A 20,960-nucleotide genomic window follows, 5' to 3' on the forward strand; every position below is an offset into this window, starting at 1 on the left:
CATTATTGGCGTTTTCCACCGTAGTTTCGACTTACGTCGCCTCTCCTGGAACCAATTACCGACGTAAGGCGAGGTATACCTGTATAGACTTTGCGGTGCCGTCTGCATAATAGCACTAAATAAATATAACTTAAAAAGTATGATAACTTTCTTATTTTTTGTCTCCGGTCCAAAAGTAGGGTATCGTTGAACTTGTCTCGGTCCCGAGTTCAAATATATACTCAAAGTCCCGAAATTCCATAGGGTGCAATCTATACTATCCCCAATCTAATTATGGTGCAGACACATAAAAAATACATATATAAAAGCAACACGTTCGTGTGTTCGATTAACGAAGTACAGTATAATATGCAAAATAAATGAAAGATTTTACTTACCATCTCAATAACCGATGTTGTTTCTAATACAGGTGTTATTATTGGATGGTATTATTTGATATGGAAACGAAATAGTGTAACTTCATTGTTTTCTTTTAATATTATTGAACATAGTTAACTGCGCATGTCTTCTATTTTGGATATGGATTCTAATAAATAATTATTCGTGTTAAATTTACTGCTGTTTTGAGTTTTAAAAATTGCTTTTTCAAGATGAATCAGGCTAGGCATTCATTTGATTCTTCTTTTCCTTGAATTGTGCTTATAGGAACACCTGGCTTGAGTGAAAAAATTCAAAACTTGGTTGTATCGTAATGGTGATGATATTCGATCGGCTCGTTGCCTCATTTGCGTGAAATTTGCAATATTTGGTAACTGCATATTATAAAGGACAGAAAAAGAAACACTTTTTCGATGAATAAAACGAATTAGGTGAATTTTTCTTTTTTGGCTACATTATCGAAATATTTTGGCTTAATATAAATGATTAAACTATTTCGTTTGGCTTTCTGGAGATGATATCAGGAGCTAATTACTTATCATTTATCCACACTAAGAGGAGTTTTTCCATCTCTTGGAGATCAATGTTCTTATATTTGCTGCTTTCATCACTTTCTTCTTCTTAAGAATGCTGCGCCGCCGTAGACTTTGATGTCTTAATATTTAACACAAAGCTTTTACTAACGTGTTCATCGGACTTAAGCGTAACCATTCTGTTATTTATTCTGTAAATAAAGTAGCAGCCCCATTATGGCACATTGTCAACGCCCTCAAAGAAGAGCAGAAGTCTGTCCTTTGGTTTAACGTGTTTATAATTTCGGACGCGATGGAAAATAGAGGTCTTAAAATTGTTGAGATGTTTTCTGATGTTAAACTTTTTATATTTAATATAACTGCAGTTACCAAATATTGCAAATTTCACGCAAATGAGGCAACGAGCCGATCGAATATCATCACCATTACGATACAACCAAGTTTTGAATTTTTTCACTCAAGTCAGGTGTTCCTACAAGCACAATTCGAGGAAAAGAAGAATCAAATGAATGCCTAGTCTGATTCATCTTGAAAAAGCAATTTTTAGAATTCAAAACAGCAGTAAATTTAGCACAAATAATTATTTATTGGAATCCATATCCAAAACAGAAGACATGCGCAGTTAACCACGTTCAATAATATTAAAAGAAAACAATGAAATCACGTTGTTTCGTTGTTGTTGTCCACCTAAAAGAATACAAGAAAATATAACAAAGCCTCCATTAAAACTAAAAAATAAAAGGAAATAATGTTTGGCTACTACTTACATGCCAGTTCATCACCTCCCGTGTTTCCCGACAATAGGCATCGAAGAAGGTGATTTGGGTGCCTTTACTTACGCGGCCGCGGTTGTATTTTCGCCTCCGGGTGAAGGTCTCATCGATCTGAAGAGAAAACATATGAATATAGACAGACCTTTCGGCAAAGTCAGAAACGTGGGTCGATGGTCACCTTGACGTGCAATCCTTCACCGCCAAGCTTAATGTTCTGCTTTTGGGAGACGAAAACCTCCGCAACTTCACGGCAGTAATTGTACCAATCTACCGCTGTTTTGGGGGACACGCCGCATTCCTCCGCGGCGACGGTGACTGGCTCCTGCTTGACCCACGAATAGACAAGCATCAGCACGTGTAAAATAGAAACAAAACAGATATCATATACACATACGTCATCTCAAGCCATACGATCAAATTACAGAAATGCATAGCGTAACGTGATCCAGAGAAAAAGAAACTGCCGATTCTGTGATCACGTTTCGCGAGCGACTGAAATGTCACCTCTTGGGCTGACAGCTGTGTTTTCTCAAAAAAGGTGTTGTGGGTGCAAGACAGGAAACCAGTGCACATGGCCCTCCAGACGGTGCCGCCAGTCCGTCTTCTCATTTTCTTTTTCTGTTGGAGTTTTTCACAGCGGTAGACGAGCCCGAACCTGTCAGATGGAGCCGGTTCCTTCCGCATGGTGACTAAAAATTACGACAAAAATACTGAAAAAGTAGTAAATTGGAATGTTGGCAGTTAATGTTTACCAATACTACTACTATTAACTCGCGTGGTCAAATATCAAAACAGATAGCTGCCTACGGCATCGTGTAAAGGCGGGAATCAAGGAAAGGCTTACCTCCGCACTTAGGGCATGGCGGGAAGAAACCAGTTAGGTCCGGATGTGGCACGAGCCCCACGAGATGGCAAAATTTCTGTGCGTTCTCTTCGGTGGGGAGGTAGCGATGAAAATTGTAAGATGTTAACTTATCAAATATAGTGGCGGGATCCACAACGGGAAACGCTGAAATTTCGCATGAATAAGGCATGGCGTATCAATAACGGTTCGGTAGCACTAACAAATACTGGGTGCGAGAATATGAGGGTCGGCACGGCTTATATCACATCGGGACGAGGTGCCGCGTGTCACGTGACCCGGCACCCCATTGGCCCACGAAGCACGCTGCATCTCTATTGCTGACGGAAGACCACATGGTTGGGCTGTCATGCGCAATGTCGTCCTTGGGCTTGCTTGTCTGAAATATGGGTTCCAAAATGTTTCTAGTAAGAAAACGTGGTGGCCGAATGGGTTGAGAAACACGCTGCCGTCATCGTGAACCGGGCTTCGTGTCCCGGCAAAGGTGTGATTAATGACGTAAAGTTGTATTTACAGGCAACAGATGGCGACTTAGGACCCGCTGTCCGTTTTTTACGGCCAGTGAAAGGCTGCATTTCAGCGACCCACTGGTCGGTAAAGCTTAGCTTTCTTTCCACTTTGTAACGTTAATTTTCTAACTAGATAATAGTAGGAAAAATTCGCTATTTTACTTTAAACTTAAGTCGATTTTGTTTTTCTAAAATTAGTCGTTTAAAAAGGCCTTATTACTGTATACAGAGCCGAGTCAAAAAAAAAAAAAAAAAATCACCAGGCCGTTCTAATTTCATATTATTAAAATATATTTTTTGTTAGAGAAAATTTAAGCAATTTAATTTTATTGTATTTTTAAAATCAAACTGAGTAATAATAATAAAATTCAATAAATGTAAAATTAATTAATATTTACAGAAACGACATTTAACATTTTAACATTTTTGTCACCAGAGTGCGCTCGAAATATTTATCTGAAATGGAGTAGCAGAAGAGTCAAAATGTGTGTTATTGTTTATTTATGTCATAAAATTAAACTTAGTAAAATTCGGCCATTTTAACGTTCGAATTTTTGTTTAATACGTATAAATTTTAATATAATTGTATATAATTAGTTTAACGAAGATATTTTACCGAATTTTTTTATTTTTATTTTTAGGGAAATGAAAAAGAATCCGGTGGAAATCATCAAGTTTAGTCCGATACAAAAAGAAAAGATTGATTATAAATCAGCAAAGAAGTTACAAATGAAGTTATCTAGAATGAAAGAGCATCCAAATGAAACTGTTCGAAATAGGATTAAAAAGGTGGACAATAAAGGAACGTCAATTGCTGTTCCACCGTTACAGAATATCAGTAGTGAAAGATTATTGCCCTTACAAGTAAATATTTTATTAAATTATATAACTCTTTCTACAATTTCTTAATTATCTCAAACTTTTAATTGGTGGAGATATAAGAGACTTGTCAAACTAAATTGGAGCAACAAAAATAATCGAAATCAGATCATTAAATGACTAATTTTATTCATGGAATATATTTCAGTCATATTTATTAAGGATAATATAATTCTTCTTCCGCCACTTTTATGTTAATGCCTACAAATTGCAAATTTATATTTAATATCCAAATTTAAACTTAATACATAAAAGTACAAAAGAAAAACAAACCTGCATTATTTTAATTTAATTACTAAAGTTTACGAGGGTATAAATTTTTAACTATGTATAGTCTGATTACAAATTACTCATATATTCTACTAACAGTTCACACATATATTAAGTGGATCTGTAACTATACTTAACAGAAACTCCCCTTAGTGGAAATTGGGTTAAATTCTATGTAGGTAGTCCAAATGGTGGTGCTTTGGTTAGGTTGGGTTATATATTTTTAGTAGACGTTTCCTGTTTTTTCTTTTGTTCAAAAAGCTACCATAAATCAATAACTAGTGACATTAAACACTCAGCGACCTGCCAGCAGCTCCCCTCCGGAAGAAGTCCGTCGGAAGCATGGCCATTGGGACCACCTAGGTAGAATTTAACCGAAAATTGAATTAAATCCTACAATGTTCAACATTGTAACAGGAGTTATGTAATTGTTATGAATATTTTGTTATACCTTATAAAAACATAATACCTTTTTTATTTACTATTGATTCATTTGTGGATTCATCCTTTAAATATTAATTTAAAATATGATTGTATAATATTCATAGTTTGAAAAATATTCAAATTTATGTAGCAAATGCATATATTGTTATAACTCATTAACATTCAAAATATTTAAGATATGTTTTTAATAATTGAAATCTTTGAAATTTAATAATCAATAAGTATTAATTATGATTTTGTATATGTACAGTACATATACAGTATATAATATAATAATAGAGAGGTTGCGGTTGAAGTTCAAATGTTAAACTTGTACAGCAAGCAGAAGTACACGTTTGACGTTTGAACTCCAAGTAAAACATGTTGAGCCACACATTCACGTTGCGCACTGACTCGTTGGATATTGTTGAAAAATGGCGGAAATGTTCAACAACGATGAATGTTACCAGCGAAGGTAAATAAACAAATTAAACCTTCTTAAAGTATTTATAAGATGTTTAATAACACTAAATAATTATTTTTGACTTTAATTAGCATTGTGTCTCCTGCCGTACAATAGACGATAGGACTATCTCTTACTTTTGTTGAGGGAAGTAGTTGCTTATGTAAAACCGAAAGCAGCTCAGAAAATTATTATTAGAAAATTTACAAACATATTACGCCGTTGATGGTAGAAGATACCATGAAAAAACAAACCTACTCCTACAGAATTACGATAAGCTATTATGAAGACAAATACAGTCAAACCTGTTTTTATGCGCTCTTTTTATGTGCGATTTTTATTTGTGCGATTTTTTTAATGCGAATTTTTAATTTGTGCGGTATAGTTGGCGACTAGTCTCGTGCGATTCGTCGTGTCTCACGTTGATTTATTATAGCTAAATAAACTTATTATAGCATAAATGCACTTATTATAGTAATATTATTGCATGAATATGCGAAAAATGAAATAATTTACTTTTTAAGTCAACAAAACACCACCTGGACAAAAATATGTAAAACAGACGATAGACCAGACGATGCAGTCAAGCGCTGACATCTGTTGTCAATAAATTCTATTTCGTACGGTTTTGAGTTATTTTCTATGTGAGACTTTTTTTATGCGGTCCCTGTTGACCGCATAAAAAAATTATTTTTTTAATTGTGTTGCGAAAACTATTATTTACAGCCATTCGTGAAGTTTCGTGAGATTTTTTTTAATGCGTTTTTTTTAATGCGGTCCCTATCCCCCGCATAAAAACAGGTTTGACTGTATATGCAAATTCTATAGGCACTTCACATCACTTGCAAAAAAAATTGAATAATTAAATAATTTCTGGATTAAAATTGTCTGTTTCTTTACAATATTATTCATAAATACTTAAATAATCATTATTTTAATAAAATATGTCATAATTTTAACCCCAAACACAAAAAAAATGAAGAGTTTAAGCTGAACTTCTACTCGCCATGCTAGACGTAGCAAACGCCATTGTCAACCTTCTAGAATTGCCAGATGGCGGCGCTTGACATCTGACGTTCATGTTTTCACGATGAAAATGTCAGTCGCAACCTCTCTAATTATTGTTATATTATTATTGTTCATATATTTACATTTATAATTTATTTTACAATTTTTAAACAAAAGATTATTTTATTTACCTTTAAATTTTTTTGATTAAATTCATATCTGCATTTAAAATATTAATTAATATATTAATAACATTTTAATTTTCATGTTTGTCTTACATATTAATGTTGTTAACTTTCTTTTTAGATTGCCAATTGGCTAATATACAATCATTTAGATAAACTGAACTATCGTCTTAGTTTGTCGTATATTCAGAGTGAATTATTTATGTCTACAAATCCAGAAAATATGTTCAGTGTATATGACATACTAGATTTATTGGGTATTTCGAGAGATTCCAACTTTTATAGGAATTTCATTATGGAATTTTCTATGATGGATCACAAAGGAGTTTTATATTCATTATTAAGACATTGTGTGAAGCAGCATATAATGAAATCTTTTTCAGATGTTGAAGTTCAAGTGAATACTTTAAAGGAAACAAAAACAATTTCTGAAAAATTACATGAAATTGATGAAGTGTTTAAAGAGAAACAAAAAAATTTACATGAAAATTCACAAATTCAAGACACCAATAAAACAAAAACCAAATTAGAAAGAAATGATATGTTAGAAATACTGAAGAAAATAGAGATAGAAAATATTAAAAAAGCTGAACAATTACATTATCAGAATGAATTAGAACATGCTACATCTAGAATTCAAATGGAATTTGAAACAAAATTTCAACTTTTAAAAGAAGAACATGACCAATGTCAAATGGAAATAGAAAAGAAAAGAAAATCAGAGCAATTAGAAATTAAACAATTAAAAGATGAACTCTTAAAAGAAATTGAAAGGTTGCAGAATTATGAAGAGAAAATGAACAATGAATTAGAAAAAAAGAAAAATCAACTTGATATAGAAGAACAGTTAATTTCTGAAAAGAAAAATGATTTGAAAGTATGTTAACAGGTGATTATATCATATCAATATAAAAAGTAACTAATAATTAACTAAAAATATAAAATAATAATAATGATAGAATATTGTTCACTACTACTATTTAGTATTTTCCATCATGCTTTATTTCCTGTAGGAAATTGAGCTCTATATTTACTCCATTGTTTCCTATCCTTTGTATTGTCCTCTGTCATTCCCCTCTCCTTCATGTTTTCCTTGGTCTTCCTCTTTTACATTTTTGTGGTAATTCCTAGTATAGATTTATCCTAAGTATTTGTTTTCTATGTATTCTCTTGACATGTCAATTTTTTTTCCTGTATCGCTTGAGTTGTGCTTCTCTCCACCATCATCTCAAGTCTTATTGTCTCATTTCTTATTCTTTGTATTTCATATCTTCTTGCAGCTCTTCTCCAATACTCCATTTCCACTGCCATCAATTTTCTCTTTTGTTCTTTAGTTGTCTGTGTCTCTGCTCTATACATAATTTATATTATAAAATAAAATATATTTCTTCATTTTTCTAATACAGTAGAGCGTCATTTATCCGAATCATTTGGGGACTGGAGTTGTTCAGATAACCGATTATGTACGAAAAAATATATTAACCTAGCCCATGTTGAAATTTTTCTCCATTGCGTGTCGCTTCGTGTTGAATTTTTGTTGATTTTAAGCCTAACGAAAATTTTTATAATAATAATCGAGGCTATTGTATTATTAAAAATTATTATTTACAAACAAAATAAATATATTGAAAAATATAAAAACAAAAATATTATACTTTAAAAGTTAATGTAGTATCAAAAACATTCGATTCAGCACGACACAGTCTGACTGGAAAGTTTTCAGTTAACCGACATTTCTGTTGACCAGCTTTCGGATAAACGACGCTCTACTGTACTTAGTGTATGTAATACAGACAAATCTCTGTACAGTGACCATTCTACATAACAACAAAAAATATAGAATTCCTTTATGTATAAACAATATATAGTGGAAAATACATAGTATTTTCCTTTATATATTATTACATAGTATATTATATTGTATTAATATATTACACAGTACATATATTAATACTATGTATTAATATATGTAATGTGATGTTAATGCAGTAAATTAAATTTTAATTTATCACTTGTTTATGGAATTAAAGTATGGTACTGTCTTAATATAGTAATTCTATCATGAACATTACTGTCAGTTAGTAGACATCAGTACAGACAAGCAGATTTTCAGACTTAGCAGATTTTTGGTGTTTTTAGACCTAAAATTTTTGTTTAACACTTAAATTTAATTAGCTAATTTTGCTTTGTTGATCTGAAATGTTAGCTTTAAAGCAAATTTTTTTGATAACATTTAACACTAAATGACAAAGGAAATCAGTTTTAACTTTTTCTAGAGTGGTTTAGTGTTTTCTGACACTTCTTGGACACAAATCTATCATGATTTGAAATTTCATTTAGCAACTCTGGATAACTATCATCTAACTATTTGGGCATACAGTTTGGCATGATTCTGGATTTTAACACATACTGTAGAAGTCATATGCACTAAAACCATATAAATCTTGTGTTAGAGAAGACTAATAATTCTATATGTTTTTGTTCTAACATTATCTAACTTTGTAGAAATAGCTATTTGTAGTCTGACAGTGTTAAATGAGAAAGCAGATACTTTTATGAAAACTCTCACTATAATAATAAATCTTCTACAATATATTTTTTCTTGTTTCACTAAATATCACTATAGAGGGATTTGACTGTAATTTAATCAGTAAATTTAGTTTTTAGTATTACTTGAACTGCTTTTAATGGTATAGTTCAAATTTATATCTCACAAAACAATCATCTCCAATTTTCCATTTATTTTCAAACAATATTTTATATTGCTGAAAACTCATATACAGTACACTATATTAACACAGTTTAGGATGAATCTCACTCTTCATGAAAAAAATAAACTCTTTATTTTACATAACTCCTAATAAAAGTCTAAAATTGACTAGGATTGATGAAAGCTAATTCTAAAATAATGCAGTTCTTTTACTTGAGTAAACAAAATATTTTTCTTGCAGAATAAACACATTTCTTGTGAATTAATGTTTGATTTGTTGCTACATAATGTTTACATCAAAAATCCAATAAATTTCAGCTCATTAATAAGAATAAATAGGTGAATTTTTTGATTTACGTATGTTTGTTTTGTATTCTTGTAACCAGATAACTAAATATAATAATCAATTAGACTTAAGTTTTTGTTTATTTTAAATTAACTGCTGAAATTAAAGCAATTAAGTTTTTGCAGCTAGAATGACAACAAATTTAGCAATAACAATGAAAAGTGTATTCTTTGCAAGTTACAGTATGAAATCTCCATTCATATAATGAAATAATTAAAAGCTAAAATAATTTTATTTCTTTTTAAAACATCATTATAACTTTTAAAGATAATTGTTTCTGGCATCTGAAAATTTTTTCAAATAGTTCATAATATTAAGAATTCAATTTCTAATCATAAATTCAATGACTTATTAATGTAAAGTTTGTTAGTGGCATCATCATCCTTTATATTGTTTTGGCTTTATCTTACATTGTTGTTATATTAATTAAAAACTATTTTTTCAGATTTTTAACAATTAATTTTGACATTGTACATTGTACAGTACATTTTACAGTCAATAGTTTTAACATAAATTGATGTCTTCTGATCAGAATCAAATGCTAATTAAATTATTTGATATGACAATTTTATGATGATGCAACATAATGTTCTCATTTCTTATGAGCATTTATTAAACTGTTTAAATTTTATATTTTTAATATTTTTGTTTTTTAAACTGTACTTTCATTTTATTCACAAATATGAATTTATAAACAAAATTCATTTTTCTGAATAAAATCATAAAATGAAAATAAAATGGAATGAAATAAAATGAGATATATTTATAATTTTATCTCATTTAATTTTAGAAATAATTTCAATTTATTTATTAGCAAACTTTAACATCGTAAAATTTAATTTGCAAGTTGAAAGGTATAAAAGTTGATTAACAGTGTTTTGTTAACTGTTAATTTTAATTCTAACATTTTCCTTTTTTCTCCCTCTTTCTCCTCCTCCTTTCTTAAATATACAGAGTATCATTTAAAGAGCTGTTCACTGAATGAAATATTTACAGAATTATTTTTTATTAACACAGTCTATTTAAAGAATAAAATAAGCAATTTGGCTGCATTTTTAGGTTATTTAAAATGTATATCAAAATAAATATATACATAAATTATTTTAAAACAATAAAGCCAAACTGAAACAAGAATTGTAAGTATATAAAGCTTGAATTTCAACACAGAGAATATATATAAAACTAATTAAATTATAATTGAAATTAACAAATTTAACAAAAGTAAAAAAGTTAATTATATAATGAAACATAAAAGGCTATTCATAAATAAAAATGTATTCATTAAAGCAATAAGCATTATAAAATATATTATTAAGATATATGGTGTGATAAAAAAGTATCATTCTTACACACAAACACACAAGAATATCAAATTTCCAACTTAAAATCCTTTGAAATAGTCCCCTTCTGAATCAACATACATAGCATATTTTCACATCTGGAGCGTGTTTTGTTCTGTAATAGTGAACATACAAGAAAGACATCAACTGTACACAAAGTGTTTAGCCAGCAGAAAAGAGGGTAAGGGAAAGGGGAGGGGAAGAAGGAAGGAGAGGAGAGAGACAATAGAGAAACATAGGATCCCTCTGAACAGCATACGTGGCTACAGTACCCTCTATGTTTGATGTTGGCATGCAGTTTTTATGTTGCAAGGCATTAGTCCCCCAAAGGGTCTAAAAGAAAACTTGTAGCAAACACCAATAATTGAGTGCTGCCACGAATAGCTAAGTATAGAAGTTAGTGCCAAGTGGCTGTTAGTGGGAAGACTTATATCTACTTAATACTCATAAAACTGAATGCGATTACAAATCTTAATACTACTTAACAGCTAGACACAGCACTAAAAGGAAATGAATACAATGACAAACTAGACAAGACTTATGGACCGACAGAGAGAAACAGGCAAGACCCCAAAATTTTTTTTTTTTTTAAACATTAACTTACTTCAACTTACTAACTAAACTAACCTACTATAACCTAGGACGAACCTAACCAGATGACTAAAGCTAACAAACTCTAACCTATCATATCCTAACTGGAAACGAAGCTAAGAGTCCTTAATCTAACTTACAACTAGGACTAACTGAATTTTGATTGAAAAAGAAGACAGAAAAAAGAATTAAAATACAAAGTTAAAGACAGCTATATACTGACAGTTGAAACAAAGCAAGGAAAAGCTAACTGCCATCCGTGCCCCTGGAGTGAGTGCTCTCAAGAGCCCCACTAAGGGATATAAATGCGAGTAGATGATGGAACATTGTATGTGTGTGAATGAGTTGGTGCGGATTGCAAGGCCAGTTTACCCTTTAAGAATAGCAGCTCTCATTAAACTATCCCTAATGTGATTGTACCTATTGCAGCGAAAAACTAAGTGAAGTGGTGTTTGGTCCTCCTGAATACCACAATCACATTGTGGATTGTCTCTGAGGTTAAATCTATGCAAGTATTGCTTAAAGTTTCCGTGTCCTGTAAGTAGCTGAGTGAGGGTGTAACTAGGGTAAAAGTGGCAAAGAATCGCAGTAGTGTCAACCTTGGGGATGAAATTGTAGGTGAGCCTACCATTGGTGTCACAGTCCCAGCTGTCTTGTCAGAGAATGAAGATTTGCTTCTTGACGTGATTTTTGATGTATGAAGTAGTATTGTAACTGAAAGTACTAGTGACTGAAGACTTTGCAGCTTGTTTGGCAAGACGGTCAGCAGTCTCGTTGCCGAGAACCCCACATGAGTCGGGACCCGTTGGAAATCTATTCTAATGTTGTCTAAGTGTATGAGATGGATGAGTTTTAAGTGGCTATCAGACTTTGCAATCCTGTGTAAAGCTACCCTACTGTCAGAATAAATGCAATAGTGTAAGTAGTGTCTTTTGTCCTTCCTACGCGTAATGTGAATTAAGCTCATATAAATAGCTAAAGTTTCCACCTGTGGTATTGAGCAGTGTGAACCTAGACGGAAGCATGCGTTGTGAAGCTCGTGGCTTAAGTCAGAGTAAACTACAAAAGCAGCACCCACATCGTCACCCATCTTGGAACAGTCAGTGTAAATCCTAAACATGGGATGATTATCTGAATCTTTGAAGTAAACGTTGGGGGCAAGTGGGAGGGATGGTAAACATAAGTCGGGAGTGAACAGCTGCATCATTGTATTCTGTTGTATCTTCTGAACAGCCTGAAGTTTTTTCTTTTAATTGGTGTTTGATTTTAGGAATGAAAGTCATGGGGGGCTAGGTCTCAGGAAGATGATGATTACTAGACAGTGGAATGCTGTGTTCAGCAAGAAGTTGCTGAACTTGTGATTCTTGGGCAAGTACACTGTCATGGTAAAGTTATCAGTCATTGATTCTGTACAATGCTGGCTTTTTGCAATGAATTCCCTTAGCAACCACAAAACATGACAGTAATACTCTTTGTTGAATGTATATTCTGCTGAAGTTTATTCATGATGCATAATTCTCTTACATTTCATTTAGAAAACTGTTAGCATCTTCATTTTCATGTTGCTTCATCTCTGCCTTGCTTTTTTTAGATTTAGAAAAGCAGGTATTTTTGACTGTAAGGACTCTAGGTGTTTCAGGCTTTTTCATAGACCTTTTTCAATTTCTTGTATGTTTCTCTATATGATTTGCTAATTTTTTGGTAAAATCTAATGTAAATTTATTGCACAATTTTTTTCTGTTGTAAATAATACAATGCACAACATTGATATAAGCAGGAACACAAAGTACAGCTGTAAAAAGTTTAAGTGAGCAGGGAAGATTTGACTCAAAGTTAATGCAAAGAACATTTTCAAGGTATCTTTGTATCTAGTCGGCTTCAAGCTATGTTGTTAGGTCTCATAGTTATGCCATTATTCTTAATGTATTTTGATCACACTACATATAAGCATTTTTACAAAATTAATTTTTATGAAATTGAAACTTATACTGCATTTAAATTTTTAAAAAATGTGGCTTGATAAAAATTTATTCCTGTTTATTTTTTCAGGTTAAGGAATATGAAATAGAAAAACGACTTTTGCAGATAACTTCTAGAGATGATGAAAACTTAGACATATCTGAAAAATCAAGAAATATTGAGAAAAAATATGAGAAACTAAAAGACTTGGAAATAAAAATTTATGATGATAGTAAAAGGTTTGTCTGTATATATTACTCAATGACAGAAAAGTTTTATACTAAGAAGCAGACATTTGAATTGAATGAAATTTTATTAATGTGAATGTGATGTCGATTGTTTGATAATAAGTAATTATGATATTACAGCATAGCAACAGTTTTCTGTAGAACAATGATACAATTTCAAGTAACCTTTATTTATTTTTTATTTATTCATTCATTTTATACATAATTAGGAACTGTCAGCCAACAAAAGATATCCACCTCCAATTAACAAAAGCCCCAACAATGAAATTATGGGTAAAACCAAAAAGTAATAAAGAATAAAAGTATGATTTTATCTTGTAAAACCTCTTGCCTCTGTTCATGCAATGATACAGTTAGGTGTAGAGGAATACTGACACTATGCTCTCTTGCAATAGATTTTCTTGCAGATGTTCATCTGCCACTTCAGATTCCTCACACTCATATATGGCTGGATGCTTGATGGGCAATAAATCTGGAAACTGGACAGTTTGGGATGTGTTGCAAAATGATGGAGACACTCTTGTGTGACTGAGCATTATCTTGCTGAAAAATAGCTTTTTTTTTAACCTCATCATGACAGGCAGCCACTGAAAGCACAATTCCTGAATGCACTGCTCTGCTATGCATCACTACTAGGAGTGACAAAATATCATATGAGATCACTCCTCAGATCAGTATGCCAGCAGTGAGGGCAGTGTGCCACTCAACAGCAAAGGTAGGATTGAAGTATTCACCAATGCTCCTCCACATTCCAAACATGATGGTTGTCCATTTTGAAAAAGAACTGGGATTTGTTGCTAAAGATGATACACTTCCAGTTCATAACATTCCATGTTTTTCTGTCTTGTTACCAATTTGAACAAAGCCAATGATGTGGGGTGCTAATAGAAGGATGTGTAGTAGTCACCATGCATGTAAATTTGCTTATGCTAGTCACAAGGTTCAATATGTTAACAAGAAATAATCCTTGCACTAAAAGTTCATTAAAAAATTAACAATATTATTAAACTAGAAATGCTATTACTGGACTTCTGACTAGAAACAATAATATATTACAACATTTATTACAAAATTCAAATTGTACAATTTCATTTCAAAATAATTACAATAAAATTTATTAGTAAAATTGCAATTAACCAAAATCTCAAAATATTTGACCTGATTAGGGGAAAGAATCTAGAAGAAGAAAAATCCTTAATTAGCACCAATGACTTATAATTAAACAGCTTTATTGATCAGCAGAAGTGAAGACTACCTTGCAATGTGACAATGTTTTTTATACCTTGTTGATTTGCATACTACACATGCTTATAAGAAATGAGTTTTACATAACTTTTGACTCTAAAAACGTCCATTTATGAGAATAAATTCTAAATAATTTTTTACAATTATGACTAAAGTTTGAAAGTAATGGGATGCAATTCTATTTATTATTCAAATGTTACTATGAAGTTATACAATTGAAACTCTAGTTGAGAAGAGTTGAGATAGCAGTCAAGATTTAACACAACTGAACCCTCAAAACTCAAAGTAACTAAAACAAAATGGAAAATAAATAAAGTAACTAAATATAACTATAAATTAAAAATTCTCTTATGCTATCACATAGCCTATCAATGGTATATAAGGGGCAGTCAGAAAGTTCCCAGAATTTACCTACAGTTAGAAAATGGGATATAAGATAAGGTTATGCATTGCTGTGGTGGGAAGCTCAGCATGTCTATTTGCAGTAGGATAATGCTTATGAAAGTTTAGACTTGCACAGTCGTTACTGTAACGTCTTTGTTGGGTATGACTGCTTATCATTTGGCACAATGTCCTACTTCAAGCACTGGGCAAACATCGAGTTCACGTGCAAATTAGGGAAAACTGCTGCAGAGATGCTGTAGGCCCTGCAGCAAGTTTATGATGATAAGGCACTAAAGAAATCTGCAGTTTATGACTGGTTTGGCCAGTTTAAAAACGGACAGATGTTGGAGGATGACTAACGCTGCGGGAGACCTTCAACATCCAGAAGTGAAGACAACATTGAAAAAATTCAAGAACTGATTAAAAAGGATCAAAAAATAACCATCACTGAGTTGGAGCAAGAAGTTGGTATCTCTCATAGATCCATTCATGCAATTCTTTTCGAGGATCTGAAGATGAGACGTGTCAATTCATGAGACAAAAGCATTCCTGTCATCACCCAGTTACCTTACTCTCCAGACCTTGCTCCCAGTGACTTTTGGCTGTTCCCTACTCTCAAAATGGGCCTCAGAGGGATGTGTTTTGCAAGCAGGGAGGACCATATCGAATACAACAGCCCAACTCTGGAAGATTCCAAAGGAAGCATTCCACGCCTACTTTCAACAGTGTCAGGATTGATGGAACAAGTGTGTCTGTGTGAGAGGGGCCTACTTCGAAGGTGATTAGGTCTGCATTGCCATATCTCATGCCACTACAGTGCAGGATCACAATTCTGGAAACATTTTGACTGCCCTCATAGAAAGAGACAAGCTTCTGTAGCAAGACCTCCATTTATACTGAATGGTGGGCAAAGATGTTGCTGCTGTTTGTGCTTGTCTCACAATCGGACATGCATCTTTCTTGTGGTCTGTCAGATATCTGTATCCATGCCATGCATGTGTCCTCATGTATCTATTGCTTTCAATATTACCTTATAGTCAGGTAAGAACAGCCCAGATGAAGGGCAGTTGGGTCAAATGGCTACCCTGCTCCCTCAACTTTGATGATACAGCCTTTGCCAAACTCAGTCAGCTGTGCATAATAGGGTTTCTCATTTCTTGGTCTTTTGCTTGTCCCGGGATATACCATATTTACTCAAATATAAGATGACCTCGCATATAGGACAAAGTGTGACTTTAAAAATCAAAATGAAGAAAATTAGATTTATTAATACAATTCTAATTTTACATTGTTTAATCACAAATAAAATATCAAATGCACATAAATGCACACATTGTCCTGCAAAAATTACTGGCATTTTAAACCAAGGAAAAATTTTGTAAAATTGACAACATAATTTGTTCATATAAAGCAGGACAATCGGAAACCTTTTTTGCCAATTCTTAACAGTCACATTCACTCTTCGTCGATTACACTTGTGAGTTGCTTCGAATCATGATTTCGAAATAATCATCTGTTTTCACGTGGGAATGAATTAAAACTTATATCAGGCTCCCGTGTAATTTTGGAATTCAATTCAAAAGCTTTGCTTTTCCTATTGCTATTCATCTTTACTCCTGACAATACACAAGAACGATTGAAACAACGCAGATAAAATACTTTTGTTTTTAAACACCAGAAGGTGAGAATCCAGTAAAAAATACGAATACACAGTTTACAAAAATTATACAAAAATGAAAAGAATCCTTTGCTCGCTGCGTATAGGGACAACCTAGGTTTTTGAAGCAGTGGAAAATGGATAAAAACCTTGTCTTATATGTGAGTAAATACGATAATTAATTATTTTTAAGATATAAAATAAATCTTAAAATTGAATGATATAATTATTTTTCATTTTTAAGTAATTTAATACAACCTGCAACCTCCAAAATAATAATAATAAATGCTGTGAAAATATGTATAAAAATTACTTTGAGTTATTGTAGAAATTTTCACAAATATAAAAAGTTTATTAAAGTTTGTTGGAAACTGCTTACAGCAAAAATGTCTTTGAATTGAGTTGAAAATTTAAAAAAAAAATGAACTTAGATCAAACTTCTGATCTACAAGGTAATTTTCTTTATTTAAATAAAACATATTATGAAAATTTACAATAATATTTTGTATTAAGATTTTAAAAAGCAAAGATGGTCAATACTTCGATCACTCAATCTGATTCTTATTTTAGTAATCAAAAGTCCTGCTACTGAGAATGCCCTTTCCAATTTAATTGATGTGGGTGGAATTGTCTTTAATGCATTTAAGAGAAGACAAATGTTATGTGTTTTTTCACCTGTAGGCTCAGAAGATTTCTAGTTTGTTTTCAAGATGGGTTGCAGTACTTCTTTTGCTGTCTAGTATTCTTGATTTGTTTATCTCAGCTGCTTTAATATTGGCATCAAGCTTATAGCCTGATAATTTGGCAGTTCGTTTGGCTTTAACAATCAGATTTATGAAGAAAAACTTCATACTTGCATACTTCACACTCGTTTGAATCTTGCCTTGATACAATTTGCACAACCTGGCATAATGCAGTTATTGAAGCTACTGGGTGTGGTTAAAAATTAAGACATCAGCACAATTATTCAAGATATTACAGGTTCTGACAACTAAAGAATTTTCAGAGTCCTTCCACAATATGCTACATATTGATTATCGACAACTTGTGACATGCCATAACAAACAAAAATTTAAAAAATTAGTAAGCAGGCTTAAAATTAATAAATACAAATGTATTCTGACAGTTTATGAGTTAATTATACTTTCTATTTGCAAAATTTCCTCAACTTTAACACAAAATAAGAAAAAAGTGAATTTTTAAGAAATTTGTGGGATTTCCCAGGCTAAAAAGCAGCCGGGATCTTATTGGAGAAACCCTATTATAATTTACTGCACCATACAGATATGTCTGGCATTTGAAGACCTGCAAGCAGCAGGTACACTAAAAATTCTGAACATGGTGATTCTCTGCAAATTTTGTTTTATAGGATAGTGGGATAATAATTTTAAGACACTGGTGGCATTACCAAGTGTGCAATCTGACCATAACCATAAATATTTACATACCTGTCTGATATAGCTGTATGCTGAGTTTTGCAGTAGTTGGACAATTCTATCTAAATGCATAACTTTTTTGTCAATGAGTTTATATTTGTTTACTATTATAACTATTTGTATATTCATATCAGCTTAAAACACTGTATAAGTACAGAAGGTGTCTGTTAGTTATCATATATGCTTATAGTAATTAAAAGAATGTTTTCTGTAATTTATATTTGTTTCTATATTAAATTCATTGATCATTTGCAAATATGAATACTTGTTTATTTGTTATGAAAATAAGAATAGAAACAATCTAATATACATTGACATTTGTGTAAAAATCAGTAATATTGCTGCTAGTTCAGGCTTTAAATTTATTTTTTTAGTGCATAACAAGATTTTAAATAGTATCAGTTTATATACATTTTTTTAGTTACTCTGATTTAATTACAAAATAAAATTACATTAACCACTCAGCAGTGAGCAACATATATATATGTCAAGGGTAATCGTGGCAGTGGTGAGGGACATATATGTTAAATTCTTTCGGGGGTATCGCCAAAAATTACCGCAAAAAAAAATTCACATAAAAGATGAATTATGTAACAATAAAAAAAGACTTTTCTTTACTAGACATAACTGTTTACAAAATCTGTTTTTGAAATGGTAATGAGAAAAAACGCGTGAAAAAATACTTTAAAAATTTCCCAAGTATATTCTCCACTACTTTGGAATATCACCATACCTGACTATCCCACTGCTGAATGGTTAAATATTATTAATGAAAAATTATTTATAAAAAAATTAATTTTTCTTTGCAAACTTAATTTAATGAAACAAAAATGAATTAAATTATTCTAGAATTCTTAAATGTTAAGATCACTTCAGAATTTCTAGACTCATTTGTTGTTTTATTTACATTTCATTTTTTTAAGTTGAAAATTGGAAATAACATTTTTAGATTAAGCTCTAATTCCTTACATTTGTATTATTTATTTGAATGAGTTTATTTAAACATAGTTTTTCCTTACTATTAAAGATATAGTTAGTTATATATGGTTTACTCATCTATATTATATTATATCTATATTTCAATGTTACATAGAATCTAATTCAATTAGAAATGAAAATAGAAACAAATTCTTGATATAGTTTTGATATTTATAACAAATGTATGAAATTGCAATTGAACAGATTAATAACTGAAATAATAAATACAATCATAACTATTGTAATGTAAATTTATATTCATTTAATAAAGTTTTTTTATTATAGAAGTTAATATTTAGATATTAAAATTTAATTGTATCTCATATTATTTTCTATTTGAATGTTTTAATTTTAATTAAAATAATAATTTGTCTTATCATTATAATTGTGTTTAGGTTAAAAGAAGAAAAGATTCAAGTAAACAAAATTATGAATGAATTTGAAGAACTTAAACCAAAGTTTTTCGATCTTGAATTATCTTTGAAATCTCTAGAAGAAAAATATCATGTTGTTTTAAAACAAGTAAGTAAAAACATTATTTTAAAATATCTTTTTATTATTAATGTAGATTAACTAAAATGACAATAAAATATGAATTAGATGGATTACTTTTTAGCTAGCTTACTTCTCTTTAGAAATTATTGTATAAGAAAATAGATATAACTGTATTTAAGAATATATACTGTATATGTAATGATAAGATGATGAGAGATAAGAAGTCATTAATGACTACAAAAAACTTAAATTTATGAAAATAAAAGAAATTGGAATTATTTTGCTTTATCATATCTAATCCTAACCTTTGATTTTTAATTCTCTATTGGTTGCTCTTTATCTTTGATATGTAATTCTAGTAAGGAAATAAATAATTTACAGTGGAGAAAAAGTTCTTTAAAGCATTTCTATTATTTCAATATTTGAAACTTGTCATTAGTTGCTGAACCAAGATGTATTTTTCAGTTGTCAAAGTTTATAGAAATATTGTCTGTAGTTACAGTTATTAATGATTGTTTCAGATTATTTTTCAGATAGATGGTTAAATTAATTTGTCCTTTTGATTGTTGTTTATAGATAATTTTCATTATTGAATTTAAAATAATAAGCAGGTATTTTTAAATACAATTTTATTCATGTATTATATTATCAATTTGATTTGATAATAGCATTAAAATTTATTTTTATATATATTATTCAAATGTTTCAATAATTTAGAAATGTAATATTAAGAATCAAAATAATTCATACCAGTATATCTATAATTGATTATTGTAGACATATACACCTAATTCTGTTGTTACACGATAGATGGTTCCAGAAATTATTTGTAAACAAAAATCTATGTAAAAAAATACATTGTATATATGGAAAATTAGAAGATTGGTTACAGACTTAAGAAATCAAGGAAAATAATGAAATAATCCATATGAAAAATCTTGTTAGAATGTTATTTTTTTTGTGTGTGTTATCAAATTTTATTTCATATACATTGCATATAAATAAAAATGAATTATAGGAACATAAATTTCATTTGAAAAACAAAAAATGTAAAGAATTAATGATCATAAAAATTAAGCAGAATATGTAATGTGAGTTATACAAAAGATTTTATTAAATGTCACTTTCTGACAATAAACGCATACATTTGCACATGATCGAAATATCACAGCTGTCACTAAAAATGCTTTATCATCATGTTCTTCATCCACAGGTGAAGTTCTTTCAGTGAACTCCTGAACAACTTTAGCATTAATGTCCTATGGTGCTGATGTTACAGTGGTTTTAT

At 30.8% G+C, this 20,960-nt stretch overlaps 1 protein-coding gene and 1 long non-coding RNA gene across 2 annotated transcripts in view; one reads left to right on the top strand and one right to left on the bottom strand.

Moving 5' to 3' along the window:
* Positions 1-1,608: 1,608 nt before the first annotated feature.
* On the bottom strand, positions 1,609-2,688 carry LOC136985346 (uncharacterized). The gene is made up of 3 exons (XR_010882330.1): positions 2,529-2,688; positions 1,863-2,373; positions 1,609-1,795 (listed from the first exon to the last, which is right to left on the bottom strand). It is a non-coding gene; the product is annotated as an uncharacterized lncRNA (long non-coding RNA).
* Positions 2,689-3,491: 803 nt separating this feature from the next.
* LOC136985291 (centriole and centriolar satellite protein OFD1-like) overlaps positions 3,492-20,960 on the top strand; it is a 30,366-nt gene continuing 12,897 nt past the window's right edge. Inside the window, exons 1-5 of the mRNA XM_067282538.1 lie at positions 3,492-3,540; positions 3,697-3,919; positions 6,405-7,160; positions 13,320-13,468; positions 19,573-19,699. Of these exons, the coding sequence (XP_067138639.1) occupies positions 3,539-3,540; positions 3,697-3,919; positions 6,405-7,160; positions 13,320-13,468; positions 19,573-19,699 (1,257 nt within the window). The 5' untranslated portion in view covers positions 3,492-3,538. The remainder of the gene's footprint in view (positions 3,541-3,696; positions 3,920-6,404; positions 7,161-13,319; positions 13,469-19,572; positions 19,700-20,960) is intronic.

The sequence above is a fragment of the Centruroides vittatus genome, unplaced genomic scaffold (assembly GCF_030686945.1).
Source record: "Centruroides vittatus isolate TY-2023 unplaced genomic scaffold, ASM3068694v2 contig_958, whole genome shotgun sequence".
Taxonomy (NCBI): domain Eukaryota; kingdom Metazoa; phylum Arthropoda; class Arachnida; order Scorpiones; family Buthidae; genus Centruroides; species Centruroides vittatus.